At 41.4% G+C, this 23,973-nt stretch overlaps 1 protein-coding gene and 1 long non-coding RNA gene across 2 annotated transcripts; both read right to left on the bottom strand.

Moving 5' to 3' along the window:
• Window positions 1-73: 73 nt before the first annotated feature.
• Window positions 74-17,872, bottom strand: Mur89F (Mucin related 89F). The gene is made up of 4 exons (XM_064694934.1): window positions 17,737-17,872; window positions 3,933-6,458; window positions 622-3,464; window positions 74-560 (listed from the first exon to the last, which is right to left on the bottom strand). The coding sequence occupies exons 1-4, from the start codon at window positions 17,870-17,872 to the stop codon at window positions 273-275; spliced, it is 5,793 nt and encodes a 1,930-aa protein (XP_064551004.1). The 3' UTR covers window positions 74-272.
• A 4,460-nt stretch (window positions 17,873-22,332) lies between these two features.
• Window positions 22,333-23,012, bottom strand: LOC135436715 (uncharacterized). Its single transcript, XR_010437580.1, has 3 exons — window positions 22,710-23,012; window positions 22,572-22,628; window positions 22,333-22,497 (listed from the first exon to the last, which is right to left on the bottom strand). It is a non-coding gene; the product is annotated as an uncharacterized LOC135436715 (long non-coding RNA).
• Between the last annotated feature and the right edge of the window lie 961 nt (window positions 23,013-23,973).

Below are 23,973 nucleotides of genomic sequence, written 5' to 3'. Positions count from 1 at the left end.
TGTGCGTGTGAAAGGCTGTGCCAATGCAACTGTTACAGGAAATTAAACAAAAAATGTTGTTTTCTTTCAATAGGAGTATGAAAAATCACGGATAGTACCGTCACCAGAAATTGTTATAAACCCATGTTAAACTTATTGTAATTGCACTACAACCTAAGCTAGTCTTTTGGCTCGTCATTTGCTGCGCAAGCTGCCTCGGAGTCGTGAGCCTGCGCAGCAAACAAATGCGTTGCCTTTTACAATTTATAAATTAATGCTATGTGTAATGTGTTTTAGATGGGAAGATTGCGACGTCTGTGGCCAATGTTGACCCACTCCAGCGGCACACTATCGCCCACATTGTATGTGGCTGGGGTGCAGCTGGTTAGCTTTCTGGCCGGCTCGCAGCGGCGGCTCACATTCCAGTAGGCAAAGCCTTGCGGGCAGCGGTTTATTTGGCCCTCGATACGTCCAGTTTGCTGGGAGTAGCCGCATTTGACAAACACCTGGCTGCATTCATCCTGATTCAGGGCAAAGTGCCCCTCCTCCGGGCAAAGCGGAGCTGTGGAATGGATTTGCACCTAAGCAAAGAGTTTTTATGTAATTAAATCTTCTCAATTCGATAGATAAAGGTATACTTGCCAGGTTAAGCGGCTGCGATTCCTCCTCATAAAGCTGCGTACGTGATGATCCCTTATTGCTGCAGGTGTCGTTGGGCCCTGGCTTGGCGCAACGACATGATGCTTCGTGATAAACAGTACCATTGGGACATTGGAACAGCACAATATTTAGATTTGAATCTGAATTCTCATTGCATTGGTAAAATACGCCGCATTGCTTGGAATGCCGACGGAAGCCCGATGGGCAGACAAACAAGCTTTGATCTTCTGTAGTCGAGGGACATGGAGCACTTGAGTTGCTTGATGGCTCTGGATTGGGATTGGCTTCCTGCTCCGTAGTTGTCTCTACTGGCTTATTAGTGGTTGTAGGGCCAACTGGGCCACCTGTGGTGCTGGCCGTGTTAGTTGTTGTCTCAGGCTTGACTGTTGTCACCGGTTTCACAGTGCTTGTTGGCATCTCCGTCCATGATGTGGTTGCGTCACTTGGGTTTGTTGTTGAAGTCATGCTGCCAGAGGAGCAGTTACCAGATACCTGATCTGCGTAGTTACAAGTATCGAGCGATGTGTCCCACACTGTGCCCTTTGGACAACGGAACTTGTATACTTGATATTTATCATTGGTCTTTGTACAGCGATAGTAAATGCTGCAATCCTCAGGATCAGCATGGAAACCTTCAGCAGGGCACTTGAAGTTGACTGTTGGCTCTTGCGTAGTGCTCGGATTGTCTTCAGTTGTAGTAGGAGGATAGCCTGGGAATGATGTTGTAAAACCAGTTGAAGTCTCTGGATACGTTTCTGTGGTGGTTGGCTTAGTGACTGGATAGTCAGTGGGTTTAGTGGGAATTTCCGTTGGCTTATCCGTATAATCAGTAGGCTTTGTTGGCGCTTCAGTTGGCTTTATTGTGGAGTCTGTTGGTTTCCAAATATCTGTAGTGGTTGGATAATCTGTCGTCGGCTTCGTTGGAGGATCTGTTGGTTTCGTAACTATTTCAGTTGTAGGTTTTGTTGGTGGTTCAATAGTGGTTGGTTTCGTAACTATTTCAGTTGTAGGTTTTGTTGGTGGTTCAATAGTGGTTGGTTTCGTAACTGTTTCAGTTGTAGGTTTTGTTGGTGGTTCAAAAGTGGTTGGTTTCGTAATTGTTTCAGTTGTAGGTTTTGTTGGTGGTTCAATGGTGCTTGGTTTTGTAATGGCCTCAGTAGAAGTAATTTCGGTTGTAGTTGTCGGCTCTGTTGGAGCTTCCGTTTGACCCGCGCAACCTGGCACATTTTGAGCATGATCACATGTTTGTAAGTCTTCATTCCAACCTGTATTCTTGGCGCACATGAATTCATGTTTCGAGTATGAGTCGCCGGTCTTTTGGCAGCGATAGAATTTGCGGCAATTGTTGGGATCAGCCATAAATCCTTCGCCCTTACATTTGGTACCGGGTGGCAGGTTGGGTACCTTGGTAGTAGTTTCCGGAATCATGGTTGTAGTTTGAGTGCTTGTTTCAGTTGATTCAGCTTCGGTGGAAGTGGTCCATGTTGTAGTAGTGGGCTGATTTTCAGTTGTGGTCGGCTTAGTCGTCGTAGTCCATATTGTTGTTGAAGGTTTGTATGTTGTGGGGGGCTGGTTGGTTGTTATCTGTTCGGTTGTTGATTCCGTAGCCGGCTCAGTTGGACGATTTGTGGGTTCCAATGTGCTGGGTGATAAGGTGGTCTCTGGGGTCGGTTTCGATGTAGGCTTTACCGTGGTATTGTCACAAGGACCCTTATCAGACTCAGTGGTAGCATTACCACCGCCACCTTCGGGGACTGGATTGCACGCATTCAAATCGTGATTGCACGTTTGTAGGTCCTGATCCCAAACTGTACCCGCAGCGCAGTGGAATGGCACCTGGTTAAAGCCGCCATTACCACTGCTTATGCAGCGATAGAATTTGGCACAGTTGCTTGGATCACCAATGAAACCCTCAGATTTACACTTAACATCCCCAGATGAGCTAGTTGGCTTTTGCGTAACAGGCTTCTGAGTAGTTGGTTTCTGGGCAGTGGGTTTCTTCGTTGTTGTGCTTTGAGTCGTTGGTTTTAAAGTAGTTGGTTTTACCGCTGGCTTTGTTGTGGTCGAGGATTGACCGCCGTAGCTTGGCGTCGAGTCTGTAGCCTCTGGCCGTTGAGTGGTTTCGCTGTTGCTACAGCTTTTGTCTTTAACGGCCCAGGCATGATTACAGGCCTCAATCTGACCGTCCCATACAGTTCCAGGGGGGCAGAAGAAGGCCACCGTATTAAAACCACCTCTATCATTGTCCACGCAGCGATAGAACTTGGCACAGTTCTTATCATCTCCTAAGAATTGTCCATTAACCTTACAGCTACCAGACGGCATTGGAGATGAGGTGGAACTTGAGGTACTTGAGCCTGATGTTGTTGAGCTTGTACTGCTGCCAGATTGGGAGTTTGAAGATGTGGTTTGCTGTGTTGCGCCGCTGCCTGATGATGATGACGTGGAGGATGAAGTGGACGATTGTTGGGTATTGCTATTATTACTGCTGCTGCCGCTTGTTTGTTGGGCAGGGCTGACCCGCTTACACTTAAGGCTTTGCATATCAACTTGTGATTGATGGTTACAGCTGTTGGCCTCGGGATGCCAAATCGTGTTTGGTGGGCAAGTAAACGATACTTTCGTAAAGCCACCCTTTCCATTATCAACGCAGCGATAGAATTTCGAACAGTTTTCATTGTCAGCTAAGAAGGTCTCTTCGCTCTCGCACTTCTCTGCCGGCTTAAATGGTTTCTGAGTTGTAGTAGTTGATTCTTGACTGGATGACGTTCCTTGATTGGATGACGATCCTTGATTAGAGGATGAACCTTGGTTAGATGATGATCCTTGATTTGAAGACGTTTCTTGATTGGACGAAGATCCTTGATTAGACGAAGAACCTTGATTAGACGAAGAACCTTGATTAGACGATGATCCTTGATTAGACGAGGATCCTTGATTAGACGAGGAACCTTCATTAGATGAGGACCCTTGATTCGACGAAGAACCTTGGTTGGAAGATGAGCCTTGATTGGAGGACGTTCCTGAACTAGAGGAGGATCCTTGATTAGAGGATGATCCTTGATTAGAAGATGACCCTTGATTTGATGAAGAACCCTGATTAGAGGACGAACCTTGGTTTGCTGACGATCCTTGATTAGAAGTCGAGCCTTGATTGGATGACGATCCTTGATTGGAGGTCGAGCCTTGATTGGATGACGATCCTTGATTGGCGGAGGATCCTTGATTAGAAGAGGATCCCTGATTAGACGAAGATCCCTGATTAGAGGATGTTCCCTCATTCGACGACGAACCTTGATTTGATGAAGATCCTTGGTTGGAGGACGATCCTTGATTGGATGACGACCCTTGATTAGAGGATGAACCTTGGTTAGACGATGATCCTTGATTTGAAGACGATCCTTGATTTGAAGACGATCCTTGATTGGACGAAGATCCTTGATTGGACGAGGATCCTTGATTCGACGACGAACTTTGGTTGGAGGACGATCCCTGATTAGACGATGAACCCTGATTGGAGGAAGATCCTTGATTGGCTGACGATCCTTGATTGGATGACGATCCTTGATTGGATGATGATCCTTGATTAGAAGATGATCCTTGATTCGACGACGAGCTTTGATTGGATGACGAACCTTGGTTGGAGGAAGACCCTTGATTGGATGACGATCCCTGATTAGAAGACGATCCTTGAGTAGACGATGAACCTTGGTTGGAGGAAGACCCTTGATTAGAGGATGATCCTTGATTAGAGGACGATCCTTGATTAGAAGAAGAGCCTTGATTGGAAGATGAACCTTGGTTTGAAGCACTGCCTGTACCACTGGCCATAGCCTTGCATTGCTCTTTTTGGACATCCGTTGGATGGTTGCAGCCCTTTGTGTCGGGGTCCCAAACAGTACCAGGTGCACAATCAAAAGCAATTTTATCGAAACCACCATTGCCATTATCAACGCAACGGTAGAAGCGAGCACAGTCCTTTTTGTCGGGCAAATAAGTTTCCGTGTGCTCACATTCACCGTCAGCATTTTGGGGCTTAGAAGTTGTAGTGGTTCCCGAGTTTGATGAACTTGTAGAATTTTGAGCTCCAGAGGTGTTGGATGTAGAACTAGACGACTGGTTATTGGAACTCGAAGCAGAAGATGACCCTTGACTGTTGCCTTGATTGGAAGACTGATTGCCAGAGTTTGACGATGAGGAGGAGCCCTGATTGTTGCCTGACGAGCTTTGTTGACTGCTGGAAGATTGATTGCTGTTTGATGCGGATGTTTCTTGCTGATTGCCAGATTGATTGCTATTATTATTATTGTTCGAACCGGAGCTAGAGGTACTCGATTGATTGCCACTTGTTGAGGCATTCTGGTTGCTGCCACTGGAGGTGCTGTTGCTAATTTGATTATTTCCACTACTGGATGATCCAGATTGTATGTTGCATTGTTTCTTTTGATCTTCGCTGGGCAGAACGCAAACTTTTTCCTCTTGACTCCATACAGTACCAGGACCACATGTAAATGGTACCTTCTCAAAATTTCCATTGCCATCTAAGCGACATCTGTAAAACTTGGCGCAATCCATTTTATCGAGTATATATGTGTTCTCATCTTCGCATTCGTTCGCAGTAGGTTTTATAGCATTTTGGTTTGATTGACTGTTAGATCCACTGGAAGATTGATTGTTTGATGAGCCTTGGTTGCTCTGATTACCGCTGGAAGATTGGTTACTGCTAGAGTTTTGATTCTGGTTATTGTTTGAGCTTTGATTGCTAGAGTTTTGATTCTGGTTACTGCTTGAGTTGCTTCCTGTGTTTTGATTATTGCCCGACGACTGATTATTTCCAGAGCTTTGGTTTGAAGAGCCCGAGCTGGCTTGCTGGCTGCTACTGGTAGAACTCTCTGTGCTGCTTGAGGATTGTATGTTGCTGGAGCTTGATGTAGCTTGTTGATTGCTGCTTGATGTGGAAGACTCTTGATTTGAACTTGATTCTTGTTGATTTGAGGAGCTGGAGGAAGAGGAGTTACTAGACGACGTGGAAGTTGAGAAGCTTGTCGAAGAGCTTTGCTGACTGTTTGACGACGACGAAGATGAGGTGGTATTCTGATAGCTCGTTTGGGATGACTGTGTCGATGTTTGGTCATCGCTTAGCGGGGCAGCCTGATTGCGGCAACCGCCATTAGCACGTACATCAAACATGTGGTTGCACGACTGCAGTGATTCATCCCAGGCGGTGCCGTCCGAGCAACGAAAACCGATTTTATTATAGCCCCGCCCATTGGAGATGCAGCGATAGAACACGGTGCAGTCACTGGGATCACTCATAAATCCATCATCCTCGCACGCCACACCCTCATCCCCGGCCGAGCGCAAAGATGATGAGCTCGAAAAGGATATGACTGAAACACCACTCAGTCCTGTCAGTCCATAATTTGTGGGCAACTGATTTGCAGTGGCATAGGTGTGCAGCTTGATGGCGGCGGGTGTGACGGCGCTGTTAAGCATCGCATTATGTCCATTCTGGTTATTGACGAGCCCATCAAATGCCAGCTGGCTGTCGGTCTCGCCGCTACTATCGATTTCATTCATATACTGTGAGCACTCCCCACGACCGGCCAGCATTGGTGGCATACACAGCTGCAGGGTGCGCGAGAAGACCGTGCCTTCCTTACAGGCGAACATGTACGGTTTGATGTAATGCTCGGAACGCTTCTCACAGCGATAGTAGATGCGACAGTCGTAGTCATCGGGAAATAGACCTTCCTCCGGGCAATAGAAGGCGACGTCATCAGGGGCAGTGCGTGCATAGACTGACGAAGATGAAATGTCTGCAATAAAAGTCAAGCCATATACGTTTTAGTTTCGGGCTATTGCGATTAAACATATAAATTAATATTGTCACGTCCAACGGCACTCACAGAGTGCATTTTAGCCCGCTGCTTGTCAAAGAATATATACGATATATATACATACATACATATATATGCAGGATATATGCAGGCAATTCAGAACCGGCCGCTGGAACAAACCATTCAACTGAAACTTCCTGTCACAAATGCCCCGCCTGAATATATTTTGCTCAATTTCGTCTGACATTTTGCGCTCGTTCCTCTCTTTTGGAGCAGGATTTTTCGCGTTGTCAAAATAAAATTGATAATTTATTGTCATTCAATGGATGAGCGAGCTTTTTTTGTTGCTCTTCTGCTTCTTATACTGCTGCTGATGCTGCTGTCGCGTATTCCAATAAATTTAATGCATTTATGGCCCTTACAGCGGAACAAATTCATTTGGAAAATGAATTGTGTATGTTTTTTTTTTTTTACCCACATGCCCACAGCTCCATTTGCCACAATAATTTTTTTTTTTTTTTTTAGGGCATGTCCTTATAAACCAAATTGTTGTTGCGGCATGCAAATCTGGCAAAAACATTGTAAACGCGCGTCTAAAAATTAGACCTCACCAGGGATTGGCATAAATTTGCATCAGTCACTATGTGAATTTTATTGGAGCATGTAAGCCAAAGCCAATGCTTTATGGCCTGCCGGGGTGCTCTCAACCATTCAGGTCCATTAACTGTGCCAAAATATCCAAATCCAAGGCCCATAAAACTTAATTATGGCTAATGTGTGGACCCTACTAGCCCTGATATACAAAATTGCCATGAGCTTTTTTTTATAATAAAGATTTACAAAAAATCTCTGCATAAATATGAGTAGGAACTCAGAGGAAAAAGTAAGACGTATGTATTTCTTTAGACCAAGGTATATCGGGAAATACATGAAGTGTACCTAAAACAGGCAGCGTGAAAATATTATGATGCTAAAAGAAAAGGACAGAAATTTGATGCTCGATGCTCAAAACTAAAACAAAAATTTTCTATTAATAATAATAATAATATACAGACATAAGTGTGTGTGCGCATATGTGGTGTTCTAAAATATAAGATCCATGTTGTGCCTTCCAGCACAAGTGTTGAATAACGTAAATTACCTAAAAAGCGTGATATAAGTATGTGTGTACATATGTGGTATTTTTAAATATAATTTCCAGCACAAGTGTTGAGTAACGAAAATTAGCTAAAAAGCTCTAAAAGAGATCCAATAAGCGCATCAAATGCCTTAAGTGTTGTGAAACAAATTCTTTAAATTAAGGCAACTGAACACACATAACGTGGGAAAACATGCAATTTAAATTCAAATATGTATTGTAAGCAACATGCACGAAAGCAAATTGCCGCGTCCATTACTTAGGCAGAGTATTCGCATGGCTGTCGTTGAGGCGAAATTGACCGTTTTGTGATATTAATTATATATGATGTGTACTTTGGAACTTATGCAAACTGAAATAAAAGGAGCGACCGCAAACTTATGTGGCGCCCAGCTGGCGACAGGCGTAACGTGGCCCGGCCATAGGCTGACCGCATAGCATGGCCGCAAATAGTTTAGGATACGCCACGTTCCGGGAGCAGGCTCCGCCGAAATGTGTGTATGTTGCGCTAAAATTTCAATTTGCAGCATTAAAGCACATTATGGCATAGTAAATGTAGTTATAAAAGCTTAAAATATTCGCCGTTAGCTTTCACGAGCAACCTTTTTTTTTTTGGCGTTGGTATGCAGAATTTTGGCTAGCACTGTGCCGGCGCCACTTATTAAGCAAATGACAAAAAGTAATTAGAATTTTTCTATTCATTTTATAATTAAATATTTATTGAGCATGGCCGTTGTGTGGCTTTATTATGGCAATAATAAAGAGGATGCCCTTCATTAAGTTTGCTTCCTCGTTGGCCAAACAAATTGTACAAGTTGCCTCAAGGGGAAGGGGACGCTGTTTGGGGCTGTTGTCAAGTGGCGTGTTGCCAATTTAAATTTCACTGTGATAAATTGCCAACATGTTTGGCTTGAAAGAGAAAGGAAGTCACAGAGAACTAGAGATATATTAAATATAGTTTAGTTTTTATCAGTTACTTAGCTCCATCCGCTTTGGGCATATTCTGTGTGACGTCACAAAGCGATTAAGTGGCGCTTAATGAGTTATTAAAAGTTTTGGCATTATATATCAAATTTAGTTACTGGCCTGAGGCGTACAAAGTTGTAGTGTGTATGCCAATCAGTTAAGCAACACACATTTGTGTACATGTGCAGCTGGGCTAAAAAGCTTTCAGACCAAATAAAAATTTAAATACAGAATTATAAGCAATTAGAGGAGCTCAATAGATCATTTCAGGATAAAGAACTGTATATTGGCAAGGCGCCAGATATTACGAAAAGTTCTAAAAAGACAAATATACTTCTTTTTTTTATATGTGATATTAATCTTAAAGTAACGCTAAGCAAAACTTCACATTCTGTTGCTTACTGTTAAAAACGTTCTTAATTATCATCGGGTTTTTGCTCAGGATTCCCTGGCAGGCTTGAGCCTCGATTTGATTACCTTGCATTGCAACCAGACTAATACAATAAACTATCTCTTCCAGTCTGTTTCTGCATAAACGACGTAAAAAGCGTAGAAAAATAAAACAAGAGTACTTTAGATACTCTGAACTTAGGGCAAGTTGCTGGTTACAAACTTTCTAGCTTCCCTCTAAATATACATACACTTCCCTTTACTTCCCTTAAGCCATACTATGTATGGAAAATGTATTCTTGATTAACATCGGTCTCTATAGTCCGATCTTTTCATGTGTATGGCTCTACCTTTGAAATAAGTTTCCAATTTCGTGAAAATTGGTAAAGTATCCTAGAAGTAAAATATTTTAAATCCGTAAATGCTATACGAAAATCTACACTCGAAGTTTATTGCTCATTTTAGCTCTGATATATTTTGTATTGTTTACGCAGGCGAACATGGCTAGTTCGACTCAGCTCGTCGTGCTGATCAAGAATTACTTACATTTGCAGAAAAACAATATACCCATTTTAAAATGGGTTCAGGGTATAAAAATGCAGTTGTCAGTTTTCATTTTGCCTTCTTTTTTTTCCATTGCATTCCTGGCATGCTGGAAGCTGTATTCGCTTTGTACGAGCAGTTGCATGTTGTAAATATGATATTTGGATTTTTGAGCTCCTGTCCAAGTTTGTCGCTCCAATAGCATCTGCTGCTTCTGCTACTGCGTCTGGGCTTGGGGTAATTTCATTTGCGTCTGGTGGCATTTTGTCGCTAACTTTATGTTGGACAACGTACGTGTGCGGCCAGGATGGCGTCGACGGTTTCATGATAGAGAGACCGAAAGAAACAGGGAGAGGGTAAGCGAAAGAGAAAGAGAGAGAGAGAGAAAGAAAGAGAGGGACACGAAGAGATCTATAAAGGCTGGCCAAGAGGGGTTTTTTGTGGACCATCTTAATTATAAATCCGCCATATAAAGTGCATATTCCGATAATCAATCTGGCTTGGAAACGATTTGATCCCGGGGTTTATTGCGATATATTTATAGGCGCCTAACTGTACTGAAATCCAAATTATGTTTTATTAGCACAAAATCACGAATATTTTGAACATATATTTGTTTGCCTATCAGTTCGATTGAGCAAAAGAATTATTATTAAAAGAAATCTAAATTTTTCTGAGGAAATGATGGGAGTAGATCTCAGGTGCTTAACTCCTGTTTTAGAACACTTCCAGACGGTGTACAGGGTATTTTTAAGTTGACAACTTTCGACTAACTGGTTATAAAATTGTTTGCAAGTGTGTGTCTATCCCGCGGCCTTAGATGCTCCAAATGACCAGCAAGAAGAAATTCAATTTATTATGCAGCTTGATTTTTTTCCTTTTTTTGTTTTTTGACATTCTGTGCGAGATGACAGTGCGCCTGATGCTGTGACAGTTGCTTCGTATGATGGCTGGCATGAAAAAGCAAACTGTACGCTAATTCCAACAGCTGTCCTTGTTGGAGATTCCGTTTGCTGTTTGCAGCTCCTATTGCTCCGTTTACTGCTTTCGAATGCGAGGCGGCAGCTGCGTTTGAATTTCGCGCTGCGCTGCGCTCGAACAGCTTTTAATATTGGAAATGTCCTTGAAAACATTGCAATGACCAGTGCAACGAGTCCGACACCATTACTCATACGCAGCGTGTGACACAGTTGCCATATTTTTGGCGCAAACTTCTTCATTGGCATGCATAATTCATTTTTGTAGATAAACTGGTAAGAAATTGCTGACAGCTGCCATAAATATATTAAATATTTAAATGTTTTTGCCACACATTGAAAATGGAAATTGCTTCTGACTTGGCAGCAATTAATTTGAATTTTAACAACTCAAAAGCATCAGTGCCCATCATGTCAACTAAGTAGTTGGCATGGCAAGAAATATCGGCCATCTATTGAATTCCTGCCTGGCTGGCTGCCTGTCTGCCTGGTTGCTGCTAAATTAAACATAAAGCGCTTTTAGTTAGAATCACGTTCGTCTCAATTAAACTACATTAAATTCAATTAACAAGCAGCAGGAGGCAGCGGCACAAAATGTGAGCAACATTGTCATTACGGTTAGAGCCGAGCCGAGTCGGGGTAAAAAGCTTTGTATGGGCGACCTCACCTACTATAACTGGCAAAAGAGCCAGAGACAGTGTCGTTCTTGGCCAGGCCTCGTCTTCGCAACAATTGACTTTCATTACTTCTTACAATCATGTTGCATTATTGAGCGTTGTCATATTGGACAGGCCCGGAGAGACGACAAGTCGGCGAGTCGACGACTCAATGACTCAACGATCCCAGGACTCAACTGCTGCGTGCTGCATGACGCGTTAGTTCGTTCGTGTAATTAAGTTTAATATTTAATTTAATTGCATATAGTAGACACACAACTACAACTACAACAACTGCAAATGACTCATAAAAGGACACGAGCACGCGCTGAGACAATGTGCGCCACTGACTTGCTCAAAATTATAATGAAAGCGGGAAGCAAAAAGGCTTTCAGGCAAAGTAGAGAGCGGCTCGTCTTAGCCTCATCCACTGCTACCAGCCAGCTGGCCAGCAAAGGTGAAGGCGAAAGTCAATGAATCGGTTGTGTCCAAAACGTGCCACTCTGTTGCCAGTTTTCATGTTCGTGCCCCGACTGGGTTCATATTCGTTGTCTGTGTCCAACGTTTAGTTACTTCATTTTATGTTGACCTCTTTCGGCTGCATTATTATCATTGGAGTTGTGCCTGACCTGCTTATGGCTGGTTACTTTATTTTCTTGGCATGGGATTATGGCATGTTAGCAGTCAGTTTGTGTCCGGCCTTTGGGTGTGTTCACTATATTAAACAAGTTGCTCCCGGTCATCTAATGAATGGCGTTTGCAACCTAATTTGTTAGGCAAACTAACGATATAACCGTATGCCTGGTTCATATGTGATATTAAGCAGGCTGCTTGACATAGCCCAATGGAACTGATTCATCAACATAAAAGTTAATGTTTTTATTTGATGACTAATTGATGAACATATGTCACGATTCTAGCCAATTACAATTTAACATTAGTTTTTATTTTTCAATGTTTTAAGCAAAAAAAAAAAATAAACATGTAACTGACAGAATTGACAATAAATTTTGTGAACACACACACATAAAACAAAAGCTTGCAATGTTTCCAAATAATTTACTGCTGAGCTGATGCAATGCGCAGTTACACTGTTCCCTAAATTAAAGGCCTAAAGTTTGCCTAAAGCTTGTTAAAAAAACGTCCAACTATTTTGAATCAATATACCAAGTCTTTACTAAAAGCTTTCAATAAATACATATCCAACTCTCATAACTTTGCAAATACTGAATACTTTATTGTTTATGATTTGCCCTAAAGCTTGATTTAATAATCAAATTGTATTTTTTCATCCAAATACAATTTGTTTGCAATTAATTGCTTACTTTTTTTATAACAGAGCAAAATAATGATATAACCAACTTTGAAATGCTTTAATCAAAAGTTTTGTTCTTGTCCCAATTACATTGTTACACATTTATGTCCATATGGCGGTTGGCTTTATCAACAGAAGTACATTCTTAAGGGAGACCTTTATAAGCATTAACTATTGATTTGGCACTGCAGTCTACTTTACTATGCCCAATTTAAAGTTATATTTCATTTGTTTCCCTCACCGTGTTCTGCAAGTTGGCCAATTCTCAGGGATACGTCAATAGCCGGCAGTTATTAGGCGTGAAAAGTTAGATATTCGCATGCTTAAGTAACTTTGTTCAGCATTAAGGAACAATGTGTGTGTAGTCGTATGTGTGTGTGTGCGTGTGCGTGTGTGTATGGGGAAGTTTCTGGGGAGTTTGTGCACAGCCCGCGGGATTCAATTAATTTCATTTGTAGTGCGGCGCAACGAAATGCTGCAAGCGATTACTAAACACACACACACATACCTACAGAAACACACACCCACATACACTTACAAACGTAACGTTGTAGTTACAATATTTTCAATTAAGCTGCAACAATGCCGCAAGAAGAATAACAATTACAAAAGCAACAGCAACAATTCTATACAATTTGAACCGGCACGTGCATGAGTGTGTTTGAGTGAGCATGAATGTATGTGTTAGCCGCTTGCTTTTTGCATAGGAACATGAAGAGACACACACACACTTACACACGCCCACCCGCTGCTTAAATGTTATCCATGGGATGCCAGGCTGGAGGAAATCTAGTCACTAGACAGGCGAGCGTCTCGGTTGCCTATGAAATTCTATTGTCTTCGGCTCTCTGCATGAAGCTCCAGGGATAACAAGAATAACAACAGAGGTGCTGTGTGGCAGAAATGTTGGGGTACATTGTTAATAAATAATAATAGTTAACAATTATCAAAATTTGTTCGAACTGCTTTTGTGGCAGCTGTGCAAAAGCAGAGCAGCAGGCGGCAATTGATTAACAGCCGAGCTGTTGCTCTTGTTACTTGGATATTGTTGGCATTTTAAATCTGTGCCGAGCTGAAGCAATTGTCTTGGATTGCATTTGCTAAGATAAACTACAAAATTACTAAGCCGTGCCAAAAAATGAGGCAAGTCTATAGCTTATTATCGGTTAGAAACATGCATTAATTTTCAATAATGTGTCAGCTTGTGCCGAGCTGGTTTGCTAAAAACTGATAGTAATTATATACTGAGAAGGAAGCTTTGCATTCTGTTAGGAGCACTGGCTGGTAAGTAAATTTGGTTGATTAACAGCGGAGCTATTGTTGCTGGGATAATGTAAGTATTGTTGTTCGGGGCACAGCTGAAATGAATGCCTTGCTTTGGTTGCGCTTAGTTCTATGTAGTTTCAAAATTCCTACGCCTAGCCACATTATTAGCGAAGTCTATAATTCATTATCGGAAGCTAACACGCAGGGAAACTGTTGCAACGCTTGTCTCTAGCCAAACACCTAATGTATTTAAATACTGAGAAATAAATTAAATTATTATAAATACAATGGAAAATTCCATTGTTATAGTTGTTCCTGAAATTGTGTTGGCATTGTTATTTTGGGCATAGCTAAGGTATTATATGCCAGACTCTGATATATTATAAATTAACAATTGGGCAGACAGCTTTCAGGTGTGAAGTAACTCAGTGTGTTGTTGACAAAAAGGTTTGCCCAAGGCCACGGAAGTTCTCTTCTCAGCTGCGTACTTAGCCGTGAATGTGCCTATTAGACCCTGACTTTCTGTAAAGGTAGACAATAGAAATATGTATCTCTAGCAGCTGTTGCTGCGAACGAATTCAAATGTCTGTCGGAAGCTGCGTAATTTACCTACCATCAAAAAGTCAAGAAAGGAAAAACAAACAAAAAGAAGCTTCAAATTGCAATGCTAACTCTGTCCACTTCAAGGAGCAACTATGCACGTGTTAATTATTTATAAGAGTATCCGTTGAAGTGCGACGCTGGAATACCAGGCAGCTGGCCATAAGAAGCTATCACGCTGTAAATTCCTGAACTGCCGCCTAGAGTTCCATGGAATAAATTATACAAATTATTATTTAGTCAGGCTGCGGCAAAGACACCTTCGAAGCGGTTGGCTAAGTCCATGCCGCACTCTGCTTGGAGCCTGCGATCCGGTTAAGGCAAAAGTTATGCGCAGACAAATCGCTTATTTAGATTAGAGCTGACAGCTGCGCAGGCGCAGAGCAACTGGTTGCAATCTCGACTTACGGTCGGTTTGTTTAACAATTTCTTGTTGCAATGGTGTTGAAGTTGTGCCAACAAGATTGTTAGCTGGATTTGGGATGCAGTGCCCCACCGCCGCACCCTCTGTGGGCGTTGCTGTAATGCCAACTAAATGTCTACTTAAGTTAAGCGAGCCGGCTATATGCAGCTGCCCCAAGCCTATCGTTGCCGTTCTGTGCGATCATTTTCAATTAGCCGCTCACAGTCAGCCGCATAAGTTATGGCCCCTGTTTATTCAAGCTCAAGCCTGTGTATTGCAAATTAGTGCTCAGGCCTCAAGCGATTAAAACGATGTGTAAGACGGTGGCGAGCACTGATCCCAGCTTGAAGTGAGCATCATCAATGATTAACGACAGCTCACAACAGTTCGGTAAAGGTAGCGCTTAACGATTATTGAATGAGCTGCTGATTCACTTGACTTTAGGGAATAAATAGTGCAATAAAATGAGAAAAGGGAATGCGACACTCTCGCCTCAACTTTGCGCATTTGTCATAATAAAATTAGCATTTGCCTGGGTCAGTGGATTGCACAGCGAGAGCAGCAGACCGAACGGAAAGGCAAACAAGGATGTCCCGGCAACCGCCTGGAGCTGGCAACCAACGGCTGTAACACTTATCAGCGTGTTGACAGTCATCAGTGCGAGGGCAGTCAACTAGCAGCAGCGACAACAACAACAACAACAGCAAGAAGGACCATCTGCAAAACAAATGCTTCAGCAGTTTTTGCAATTTTTAATTTGCTTTCACTTGTTTCATGTGCCACTGCAGATTTGATTTTACTGAGTCCGGCATGGTGTGGCGGGCAGCTGTGTATTGCTGCTCCTTGTGCCTGAGTGGCTGCCCCTGGGAATTGTCTGTCTGCACGTTGGATCCTCTGGCAGCGCAGTGCCTTTTGCCCATCGGAATTCCGCAACATGCAAAGGGGCAATGATAGTTGGCTATATTATTACTGAAATGGCTAATTCAATTTAAATTCCTGCTGGCCACTTGCGGGTTAGGCAGCATTTAAGCTGCTGGCAATCGCTTTTCGTTTAAATAACAAACTAAATGCTGACTTCCTTTCTTTTTTTTTTTTTTGTGGGCAGATGGGAAACTAAATTCAAATCACGTACGGTGTCCATTGCCATTTTTTGCTGACCAATTTCACGCAGCTGCAACAAATCAAAAAGCAAGCAGCAACGCGAGAGTCGAGGCGAGTCGACTCGTGGCGCGTAGTCACAGACAGCGCCCGAGAGAAGTGCTAAATAAATTGAAAAATTCTAAATTTTAATAAAAATTGTCGCAATATGGCTATGAAATTGCCATGAGTTGCCGTCTGCCGTCTGCAGCAGCCATCCCATGGCATATCCATGGCAATCACGTGATCCGCATTTGTTGCATCGCCAATGCAATTTTTGTTTCCTCTGTTGCTGGTCAAGCATCGAGTACTGTATGCGATTGATATGTATATGTTGGTATGTTTATGCATGAAGTGCCTTTGAAATACATATAAGTTTTTGATAAATGTATCATAGTTGTTTAATACCCTCTTCCCTATAACCGATACAAATGGGTATGATTAGGTTGAGCAAATAATTATTATAGATCGCATTAATTCTCTACCCTACCCTATCTTATGAGCCTGGCGACATCTGATACTTTAAAGTTAGCTAGATAAATACCTTTAAGGTCACGACTTATTATAAAAAGAATTTAAGCTGCATTTCCTTAAATTATAATTTTTGGCCATGGCTAAGCTATTCCACACACAGGATATTTAACAGTAGAACTAACACGATTTCAACACTTGAACTTGTTTTTGCTGCATTTGTTGTTGCTGTGGTTGTCGCGGTTGTATGTCGAGACGAAGGATTTAGTTTGTCGCTAGCGAAACGGCCATGTAAGCCCTAGTGACATTGGCTGTGTGATTTTGTCACTCATATTTCATTGGCAGGATTCAGTCTGCGCTGTTGCACAGACTCAATTTCAATTTATTGTCCTTTTTTTTAAACACTGTCCATTGAGTGAATTGCTTAATCGCGCTGCATATTTATGGCATAGTTCAATATGATTTGAATTGATGTCATGTTGATACATTGTTGATTAAAATTTCAAAGTAGTCAAGAGTATGGGCTCGAAGCCTGAAAATGCCCATCAAAGTCGAATTGCCACTCAGCTACAATAATGAAATTCAAACAATAATATAATTAAAATATAGGCCAGCCGCACATAAGTGCATGAAGCGCATCATATCCTTAAATAATGAGTTTCTCATGCGAAACTAGCACAACCTAAGCGTTTGCAACTATTATTTAAAGCATAATTTGCAATATTTGTAGCGCACAAAACTGATAATAAATGAGGCGACAACAATTTCAATATCTCATAAACTATACAAGCACAGCGTTGGTATCATATATATTTATATATACAGATATATTTTTTCAACCACTTTTAACATTTTAATTATTAATATTCGCATGTGTGTATATCCGCAGGCCACAATGCACAAAAAAGGACAATGCTTGTGCACTTGTTTGGCAATATGATTTTGACAGATAATTAGTTTTCGCGCAATACGCCGCTGGTAACACTTTGATGTCTTTGCCAAATGAATTTTTGCATGCACTTTTGACCAACGAATGAAAAAATCCATGCATATATATATGTACACATATTTATGATATTTTTCCGTGCATACTCTCGTACGCTTATACAAATCAATTTCCTCCCACGTTTATGGCATGTTCATTTCGCACAATCTTTTCATGAATTCGCAAAAGAGATTTGTAAAACGAGGCCTAAATTTCTAAACTGCGCGGCGCAGCCAACTTAACATGTATATGCACAAGTTTCGTGTTGCCAGATCGCGCGAATCTCATAAAGGAAGTAGAAAACGACTAAGTTCATAAGAATAACTGCTGTAATTATGAATTTCATAGCATAAACGTGGCATATTTTGTATAAATAAATTGTAAATATGTTGAATAAAATCTATTTTTACCTCGAGCTGCGGCGGCGCCAATGCAAACGCCGAGCAGCAGCAATCGGCAGAGCCAGTGTACTTCCGCTGAAGATGCGAGCGTCCTCGTCGTCGCCATTTTGTCGAGCAGCGAGAATGGCGTCATCTTTGGCGCCATTGCGTTTTATGTTGCCAAAATGTCACAACAACTGCAAAAAGAGTGGGAAGGAAGTGTTGAAAAATATGTAATATGCAGCAATAAGAATGAGTTTGATTTGAGTTGTGTAAACAGCTGTCGGTAAATTGAAAGAACTATGCAAAACATTAAGTTTCAATTATAGACAACCCACAGAGAGTCCGACTATTTTGCGCATCATAAATTCCAAATCAATTTCGCTAATTAGCAAATGTCGTTGGCAATCAAGGGTGCGTTACAGGAGCTTAGGGTAGCAGCAAGCAAGCACAAGCACTTTGAAGATGCCGCAGTTAAATGAATTACGCCACGTGGCAGCGGAGCAACCATGGAAGCGAAGACATCGCAGGACGCATGTGAAAAACTAGCAGGGGTCGGTGGACTGGTGAGCTGGTCTTGCTCTGCTTTCCGTTTACTGTACTTCAGTTCTTGTTGGCCATCTTGACGCCCCGGTCGCTTTCATTTTCACAATTTTCATGAGCACTTCCTTTGCGCTGTCGTTTCCTTTGCCCGCTTGGCCTTTGTTTTGGCCCCAAAGCCCATTTAATAAGTTAATTGTTACTGCGTTGCACTTTTGCCGCTTTTGAATTTATGATTAGCCGCAGCCAAGGATGATGATGATGTGGGCTTAGCTGGCCTTCCGAAGTATTTAACGGGGCTCACAGTTGCATTGCTTTCGAGTCGGCTTATTTTCTTTTTCCACTTGGCCGTTTTGTAACTTAAAGCCAGAGCGTGCGGTTCGCATAAATGTCAACTGAGGTCCTGCTGCGTTTTATGTAGTCGACTTTTATGCATTTCTAGCGCTTCCCTTTGAATAGCATTCATAGCTGGGAATTCCAGGCAGGCGCAAGGACTCAACATCGTCGTCGTTGTCATTATTATCGTCTGCGTTTTTCCTGGCAGCTACTGCTGCTGCTGACTGACTTTGTGTCAACTTCATAATAATGGTTTTCTTCATTTCTTATTTTTTTTGTTGCCAGCACAAAAGTTTCAATGAGCAGTGTACTTACAGTGGGATCGACCATAGGCCGACAGTCTGACAGGCGAAAATATTTGAAGCGATTGACTTCAATCTATTTAAAGTGTTAACGGAACAGCGTAGTTTCGTATTCTAATTAAACGTTCTTGATTTTGAAATTTCATTACAGTTTTCTCTAAGTGCTGGGCTTTGCCCACTGTCATTTCATTTATTGTTACTCGACACGGCAGCTGCAGCAGCAAGCTGGAAAGATTCTATTAACCTAAGAAATTACGAGAAATGAAAACTTATTACGAGAAGTCATTAAGATTCAAAGAATTAAAAACTTCAAAAGTAAAAACTGGAAATGAGGCAAAGCCAAGCCGTCTTCTTCCTTATAGTATAGTACATGGAAACAGTGCAGCCATACAAACTGTTGGTGGTCTTGAACAAATTCCCGCGCCCGATTCAAGGCTAGTGAGCTTTGCTTTTAAGTTTCAACTACTTTGACGGCAAAAGGAAAGTCATAATTGTTAATGGGCTTTTTCTCTTAAGCGAATAAGTACCACCGCAAGTATTTTGCAACATACTGAAAAAATGCAAAACTATTTCATTGTGTTTTATATTTTATTCTTCATTTCTTTGAAAGTTGTAATTTCATTTAAAAATTGGGCAAGCAAGTTTGATTAAAAAACTTTTCCATTGACTATTATTAAATGCTGTGTATTCAATCATTTAAAAGAGCTCACGGCGTGATTCATTTAATGGCTGGTCATTAAGCCGGCCGAATCGAATCGAATCGAATCGAATCATTATTGCCACTTTTATCAATGTTTCCTGCCAGTTTCGGGAACTTTGCGAGCCACGTACCGATGTCAGCGACAACAGCAACTCAATGGCTGGCTGGCATTCAACGTTTTTCATATTCCCTCTGCATTTTTATCAGCCATTTGCCGACTCATTAAGTGGCGCCTCCTCTTCTTGCACAGCCGCCGGTGTGCACGCGGGCGTCTGCCATGTCGTTGATGGCTGGACTGCATTTTAAAAACGTCATTGGCGATTGAGTTTTACATGTTTTTAATTGACGTCGTCATGCAATGAAATTCAATTTATTCTGCACACCATTAATAGTAATTCATACTGATGCACGCACCTTCAGAGATCGAGTATGCACGATTCAAGCCATGACTTGAATATGCACCATCTGAGCTATCATGGCAGCACTGGCAGCTCCAGCACGTACATAATGAGCGCAACAGGCAGACAGAGCAGCGTCACATTCACATACAATGCGAACATTGTCGTGTAACATGGCGTATACGTAATGTGAGCTCAAGTCCTTTAACATGACGTATGAGTGATAGTTCACGGCTTAAATGAAATAGTTTGCAATTAAAAACGCTGACATATGCGTCGGTATGTGAGAGAAGCAACTAATCCGTACGGTGAAACTTAGCAATCGAACAATCGACAATTGACATTATCATAAATACTTAAGAGATGAGCTTAAACATGTTCAATGTAAGCAAAAGGCTTAAAGATGACTTACAAATCGACAGTTAAGCCTTAGGTATTTTTGTAAGCACTTAAGTCAAGCAATTTGTTTGAGTACTTTATGCATACGTTCAGTAGCTATTTCACACCTCAATACTGCTCCATGTATTTGTTATTGTTTTGATTCCGTTACGGTTGGTCCGCTCGACGGCTACCGGCAAAAAGCTAAACTGGTTTTCGACTTAAGCAGCGGCTAATAGCTACTTTACGCTCATATAATTTAATGGAGCAATCATTTGGCATTTATCGGCCACATCTGGCAAAGGTTTAAAGTCGCGTGCCCGACTCAAGTTGAATGACTTATCAAAAGCACACAAAATACAAATGGGGGAAAAAATATATATATAAAACAGATTTTGGGAGACGGCTGCAATTTCAATGAAAATTAAAAATCACAGCATGCAATAAAATTGCGGCCAAGCAAATTTTAATTAAAGAACCCGCGTGCCGCTTGCCGCTTGCCGACGCGTCGCCTGATGGCGCTGATGTTGATGTCAAATCTAAATTTTCCAAAATATTAATTGACTTTTCATGGCTGGCACGAAACATCATTAACACAAATATAATTACGTGACAATTTGATGGTCCTCTTTTTTTGCCAAGCGCCAAATCAAAAAGCAAAATTAATTACGCCGGCCCAAAACGCTGACCCACCCAAGGGATCAATCAGCAAACATTCGGAAAGGTAAACATTAAAATGGAGTGCTGCCAAATCCCACACAGTACGCCCTCCTGGCTAGGTCCGGCCCCGGTCAGTTCAGTCAGACTCGACCCGCCGACACCAGCAACAAATATAATAAAGGGTCGCCCATGCCGTGGGTTAACTTTGAAAAATTAAAATCCACTTGGGTCGCGGAGCCCAGCCAGCGTCGCATTTTTCAATGGCCAAATAATAAAGCCCACAATGTCAGCTGGGAGTTATAATCTGTTTGCTGCTTTTTCATTGCCGCCACTTGGCCATTTGCTTGGCTGTGTCCTGCTGTCCTTTTTTTTTCTTTTATATTTTACTTTTTTTTTGGTGCTGCTAAATGAAACGTAAATTTGCAGCAATTACGTGGGCAAATATGCATTTAAATAAATTTGCATGCAATTATTTATCGCGTCAAAATCTAATCAAATTCATCAAATTACTCTGCGTTTGTTTAATTTCATATATACGTATATATTATATATTTTACAATTGCTTTTATGCTAATCATCTTTTTTAATTACAAACTAAAGTAATTTGAGTTTAGTAGGCCCCCCACCCCCGTCCCACACTCCGCCTGCTGGCTAATGTGTTAATGCAGGCCATTATATAGGCCGCTTATTTTGTAATAAGCCAAAATGTTTTATGTGACATCTCGTTTATCAAGTCGCAGATATGCATGTATATAAGCTCTCAACTCCGCTTTGTTCCAATCAGTGGCATTGTGTTGGCGCGTCTGGGCTTTATGATAAATGACCCACTAAAAGGGACGTTAAATTTCGATAAGCACATTTTGTATACATTTATATTATTATATATATAATATTATATGTGACTGTAGCAGCTTTTGTATTTCAAAAAAATATATTTATTTAAATTATTTATTTTAATAGCAGCTATTTTATGAAATACTTTTAAGGCTTTAGTTACAAATTGCTTAAAATTTAAATTTTATTAAGCTCATATTCATAAACAAGCTTATGATATCCTATTATAAGATATAAAAAAAAAATGCTGTCAGCAATTTTTCAGCAAAAATCCTCCTGCTCTTCACTGCACTGACAGTTTCTTAGCCTAATTTCGACAATCATCTTTTAAGTCTTGCCAACATTTGTTGCCTCTATAAATAATATTCGCATTCATAATGCGCTCACAGCAGCTTCAGCAGGCTAAACATGTGCCTAATTTTAAATAAACATTAACATTTGCTGGATTTTCATTGTTTTCTTTGTTGTATGTTCTTTTTTGTTTTGCCTTTTGTTTTTGCATATTTTTTGCAGCGAATTAAAAAGCACACAGTTTTGTTATAGATAAGCCACTCGAAGATTTACGAGCACAGCCGGAGACGAGCTGCTCAGATATTGTTGTTTTTGCTTCAGCCAGTGTTTTGTGCAAAATTCACTGGCTAAACTAAAGGAGATATAGGAGGAGGGGATGGGGTAGGTACGAGGGGGGGGGGGGGATAGAGCGAATAAACAACGCACGCCATTTTCAACAATTCGGCGTGACAAATCCGGCACGATTTGGAGCTGTCCATGGGTCTGGCAGACGCAACTTTGTCGCAGATTTATATGCGATGTCAGTGGAAACGGTTTATCACTTTGGCCTAGGCCTGTTCGTACCTTTTTTGATTACAGGGCGCCAGAAGGCGTACGTACGAAAGAGACGCATAGATGCTGTGCACAATCCTAAGCCAATTTCAGGCACAGCTCGGGCTCAGGCAAAGGTTGAACATTTTTGAAGAAAATTCCCTGTAGATTTAGTGCAATTTCATTTACTTTTGTCACAGCATTTAGTGAGATTTGTTGCGTAGCTGACGCTGTCGCTTGAGATGGTTGTCACAGAGCTCTGGCTGACAATGGCAAAGACGGCACAGAATATCGTCTCATTTGACTTCAGATTTCTTTAAAACTGTTGAGAGTCTGTTTAAGCCGGGTCAAACAAATACTTTAAAATGTGTCTTAAAAATATTTGATTTCTATGGGCTGTCGCTCTGACAACCTGCAAATGAGTTCGTAAGCGTCTTATGTACTTATTTTCATTTATCTATGCGGAAACCCAAATATTTCCCTAGCACTACGATGTTGCTTTAATTGTGATGGAAAATTTGAGCAAGAAATGTCAAACTTGGGCACTTACGTAAAATTTAAATAATATACAGACTGGATTTTAACTTGGCTTTCATATTTCCTAATAATATCCTACAAACTGCGCAATCATGCAATTTTGCCCAAGCAAACAGAAATCATTGCTGCAGAAGGCAAGACTACGGCTTGAGATACAAGAAAATGTAAAAAATCAGCGTAAATCTGTGCTAATGATGCACATTTTTAATTATATCCATTAAACAAGAATATATATTTAATTATCTGTTGCTGTTTTTGTGGCTGAGTCTGGAAAATTACAATGAAACCTTTTTGATGTCAATCATTCAGGCGCTTAAGAAGCCGTCAAGCCCGTCTATGCCTAATAAGACAGCGTCGGCGACGGCGTCAGCTGCGGCGTCAAAGGAATTTAAATTAGCAAAGGCAACAGTCGGTGTCCGTGCAATAGACTTGCCTCAAAAGTTACGCACTTGGCGTGTTTTGCTAATGAATCATGATGCCAATTTTTTCTTTCTTATAGCTTCGGATTTTCGTTTCATTCTTTGGGTTTCGCAACGGTTCTGGTGTAATAAGCGTAAAACTTTTTGGCAGCGCCAATTTTTGGTTATCTTTCAACTTTTTGCTTTGGCGTCGCGCCGACTTTTCAGTTCTGAATTTCAACCAATTAGTTAGCTGTTTGTTGGCTTGTTTTGTTGCCGCTGATTGACAGTTCAACTGCCGATTTTTTTGTTTTTAATTTTTTATTTTTGTTGTTGCTTTTTCCGGTTACGAGGGATGGACC

This window comes from Drosophila montana, unplaced genomic scaffold, assembly GCF_035044405.1.
Source record: "Drosophila montana isolate Dmon_TW-CO22-7 unplaced genomic scaffold, ASM3504440v1 contig_3733_1, whole genome shotgun sequence".
NCBI classification, from domain to species: Eukaryota; Metazoa; Arthropoda; class Insecta; order Diptera; family Drosophilidae; genus Drosophila; species Drosophila montana.
This window is presented reverse-complemented; position numbering and strand designations above follow the sequence as displayed.

Coding starts and splice junctions, on each gene's coding strand:
- Mur89F (XM_064694934.1), bottom strand. CDS start 17,872: ATGGCGCCAAAGATGACGCCATTCTCGCTGCTCGACAAAATGGCGACG. Junction 6,459..17,736: donor TGGCGCCGCCGCAGCTCGAG/GTAAAAATAGAT, acceptor CTTTTATTGCAG/ACATTTCATCTTCGTCAGTC. Junction 561..621: donor AATCGCAGCCGCTTAACCTG/GCAAGTATACCT, acceptor CTCTTTGCTTAG/GTGCAAATCCATTCCACAGC.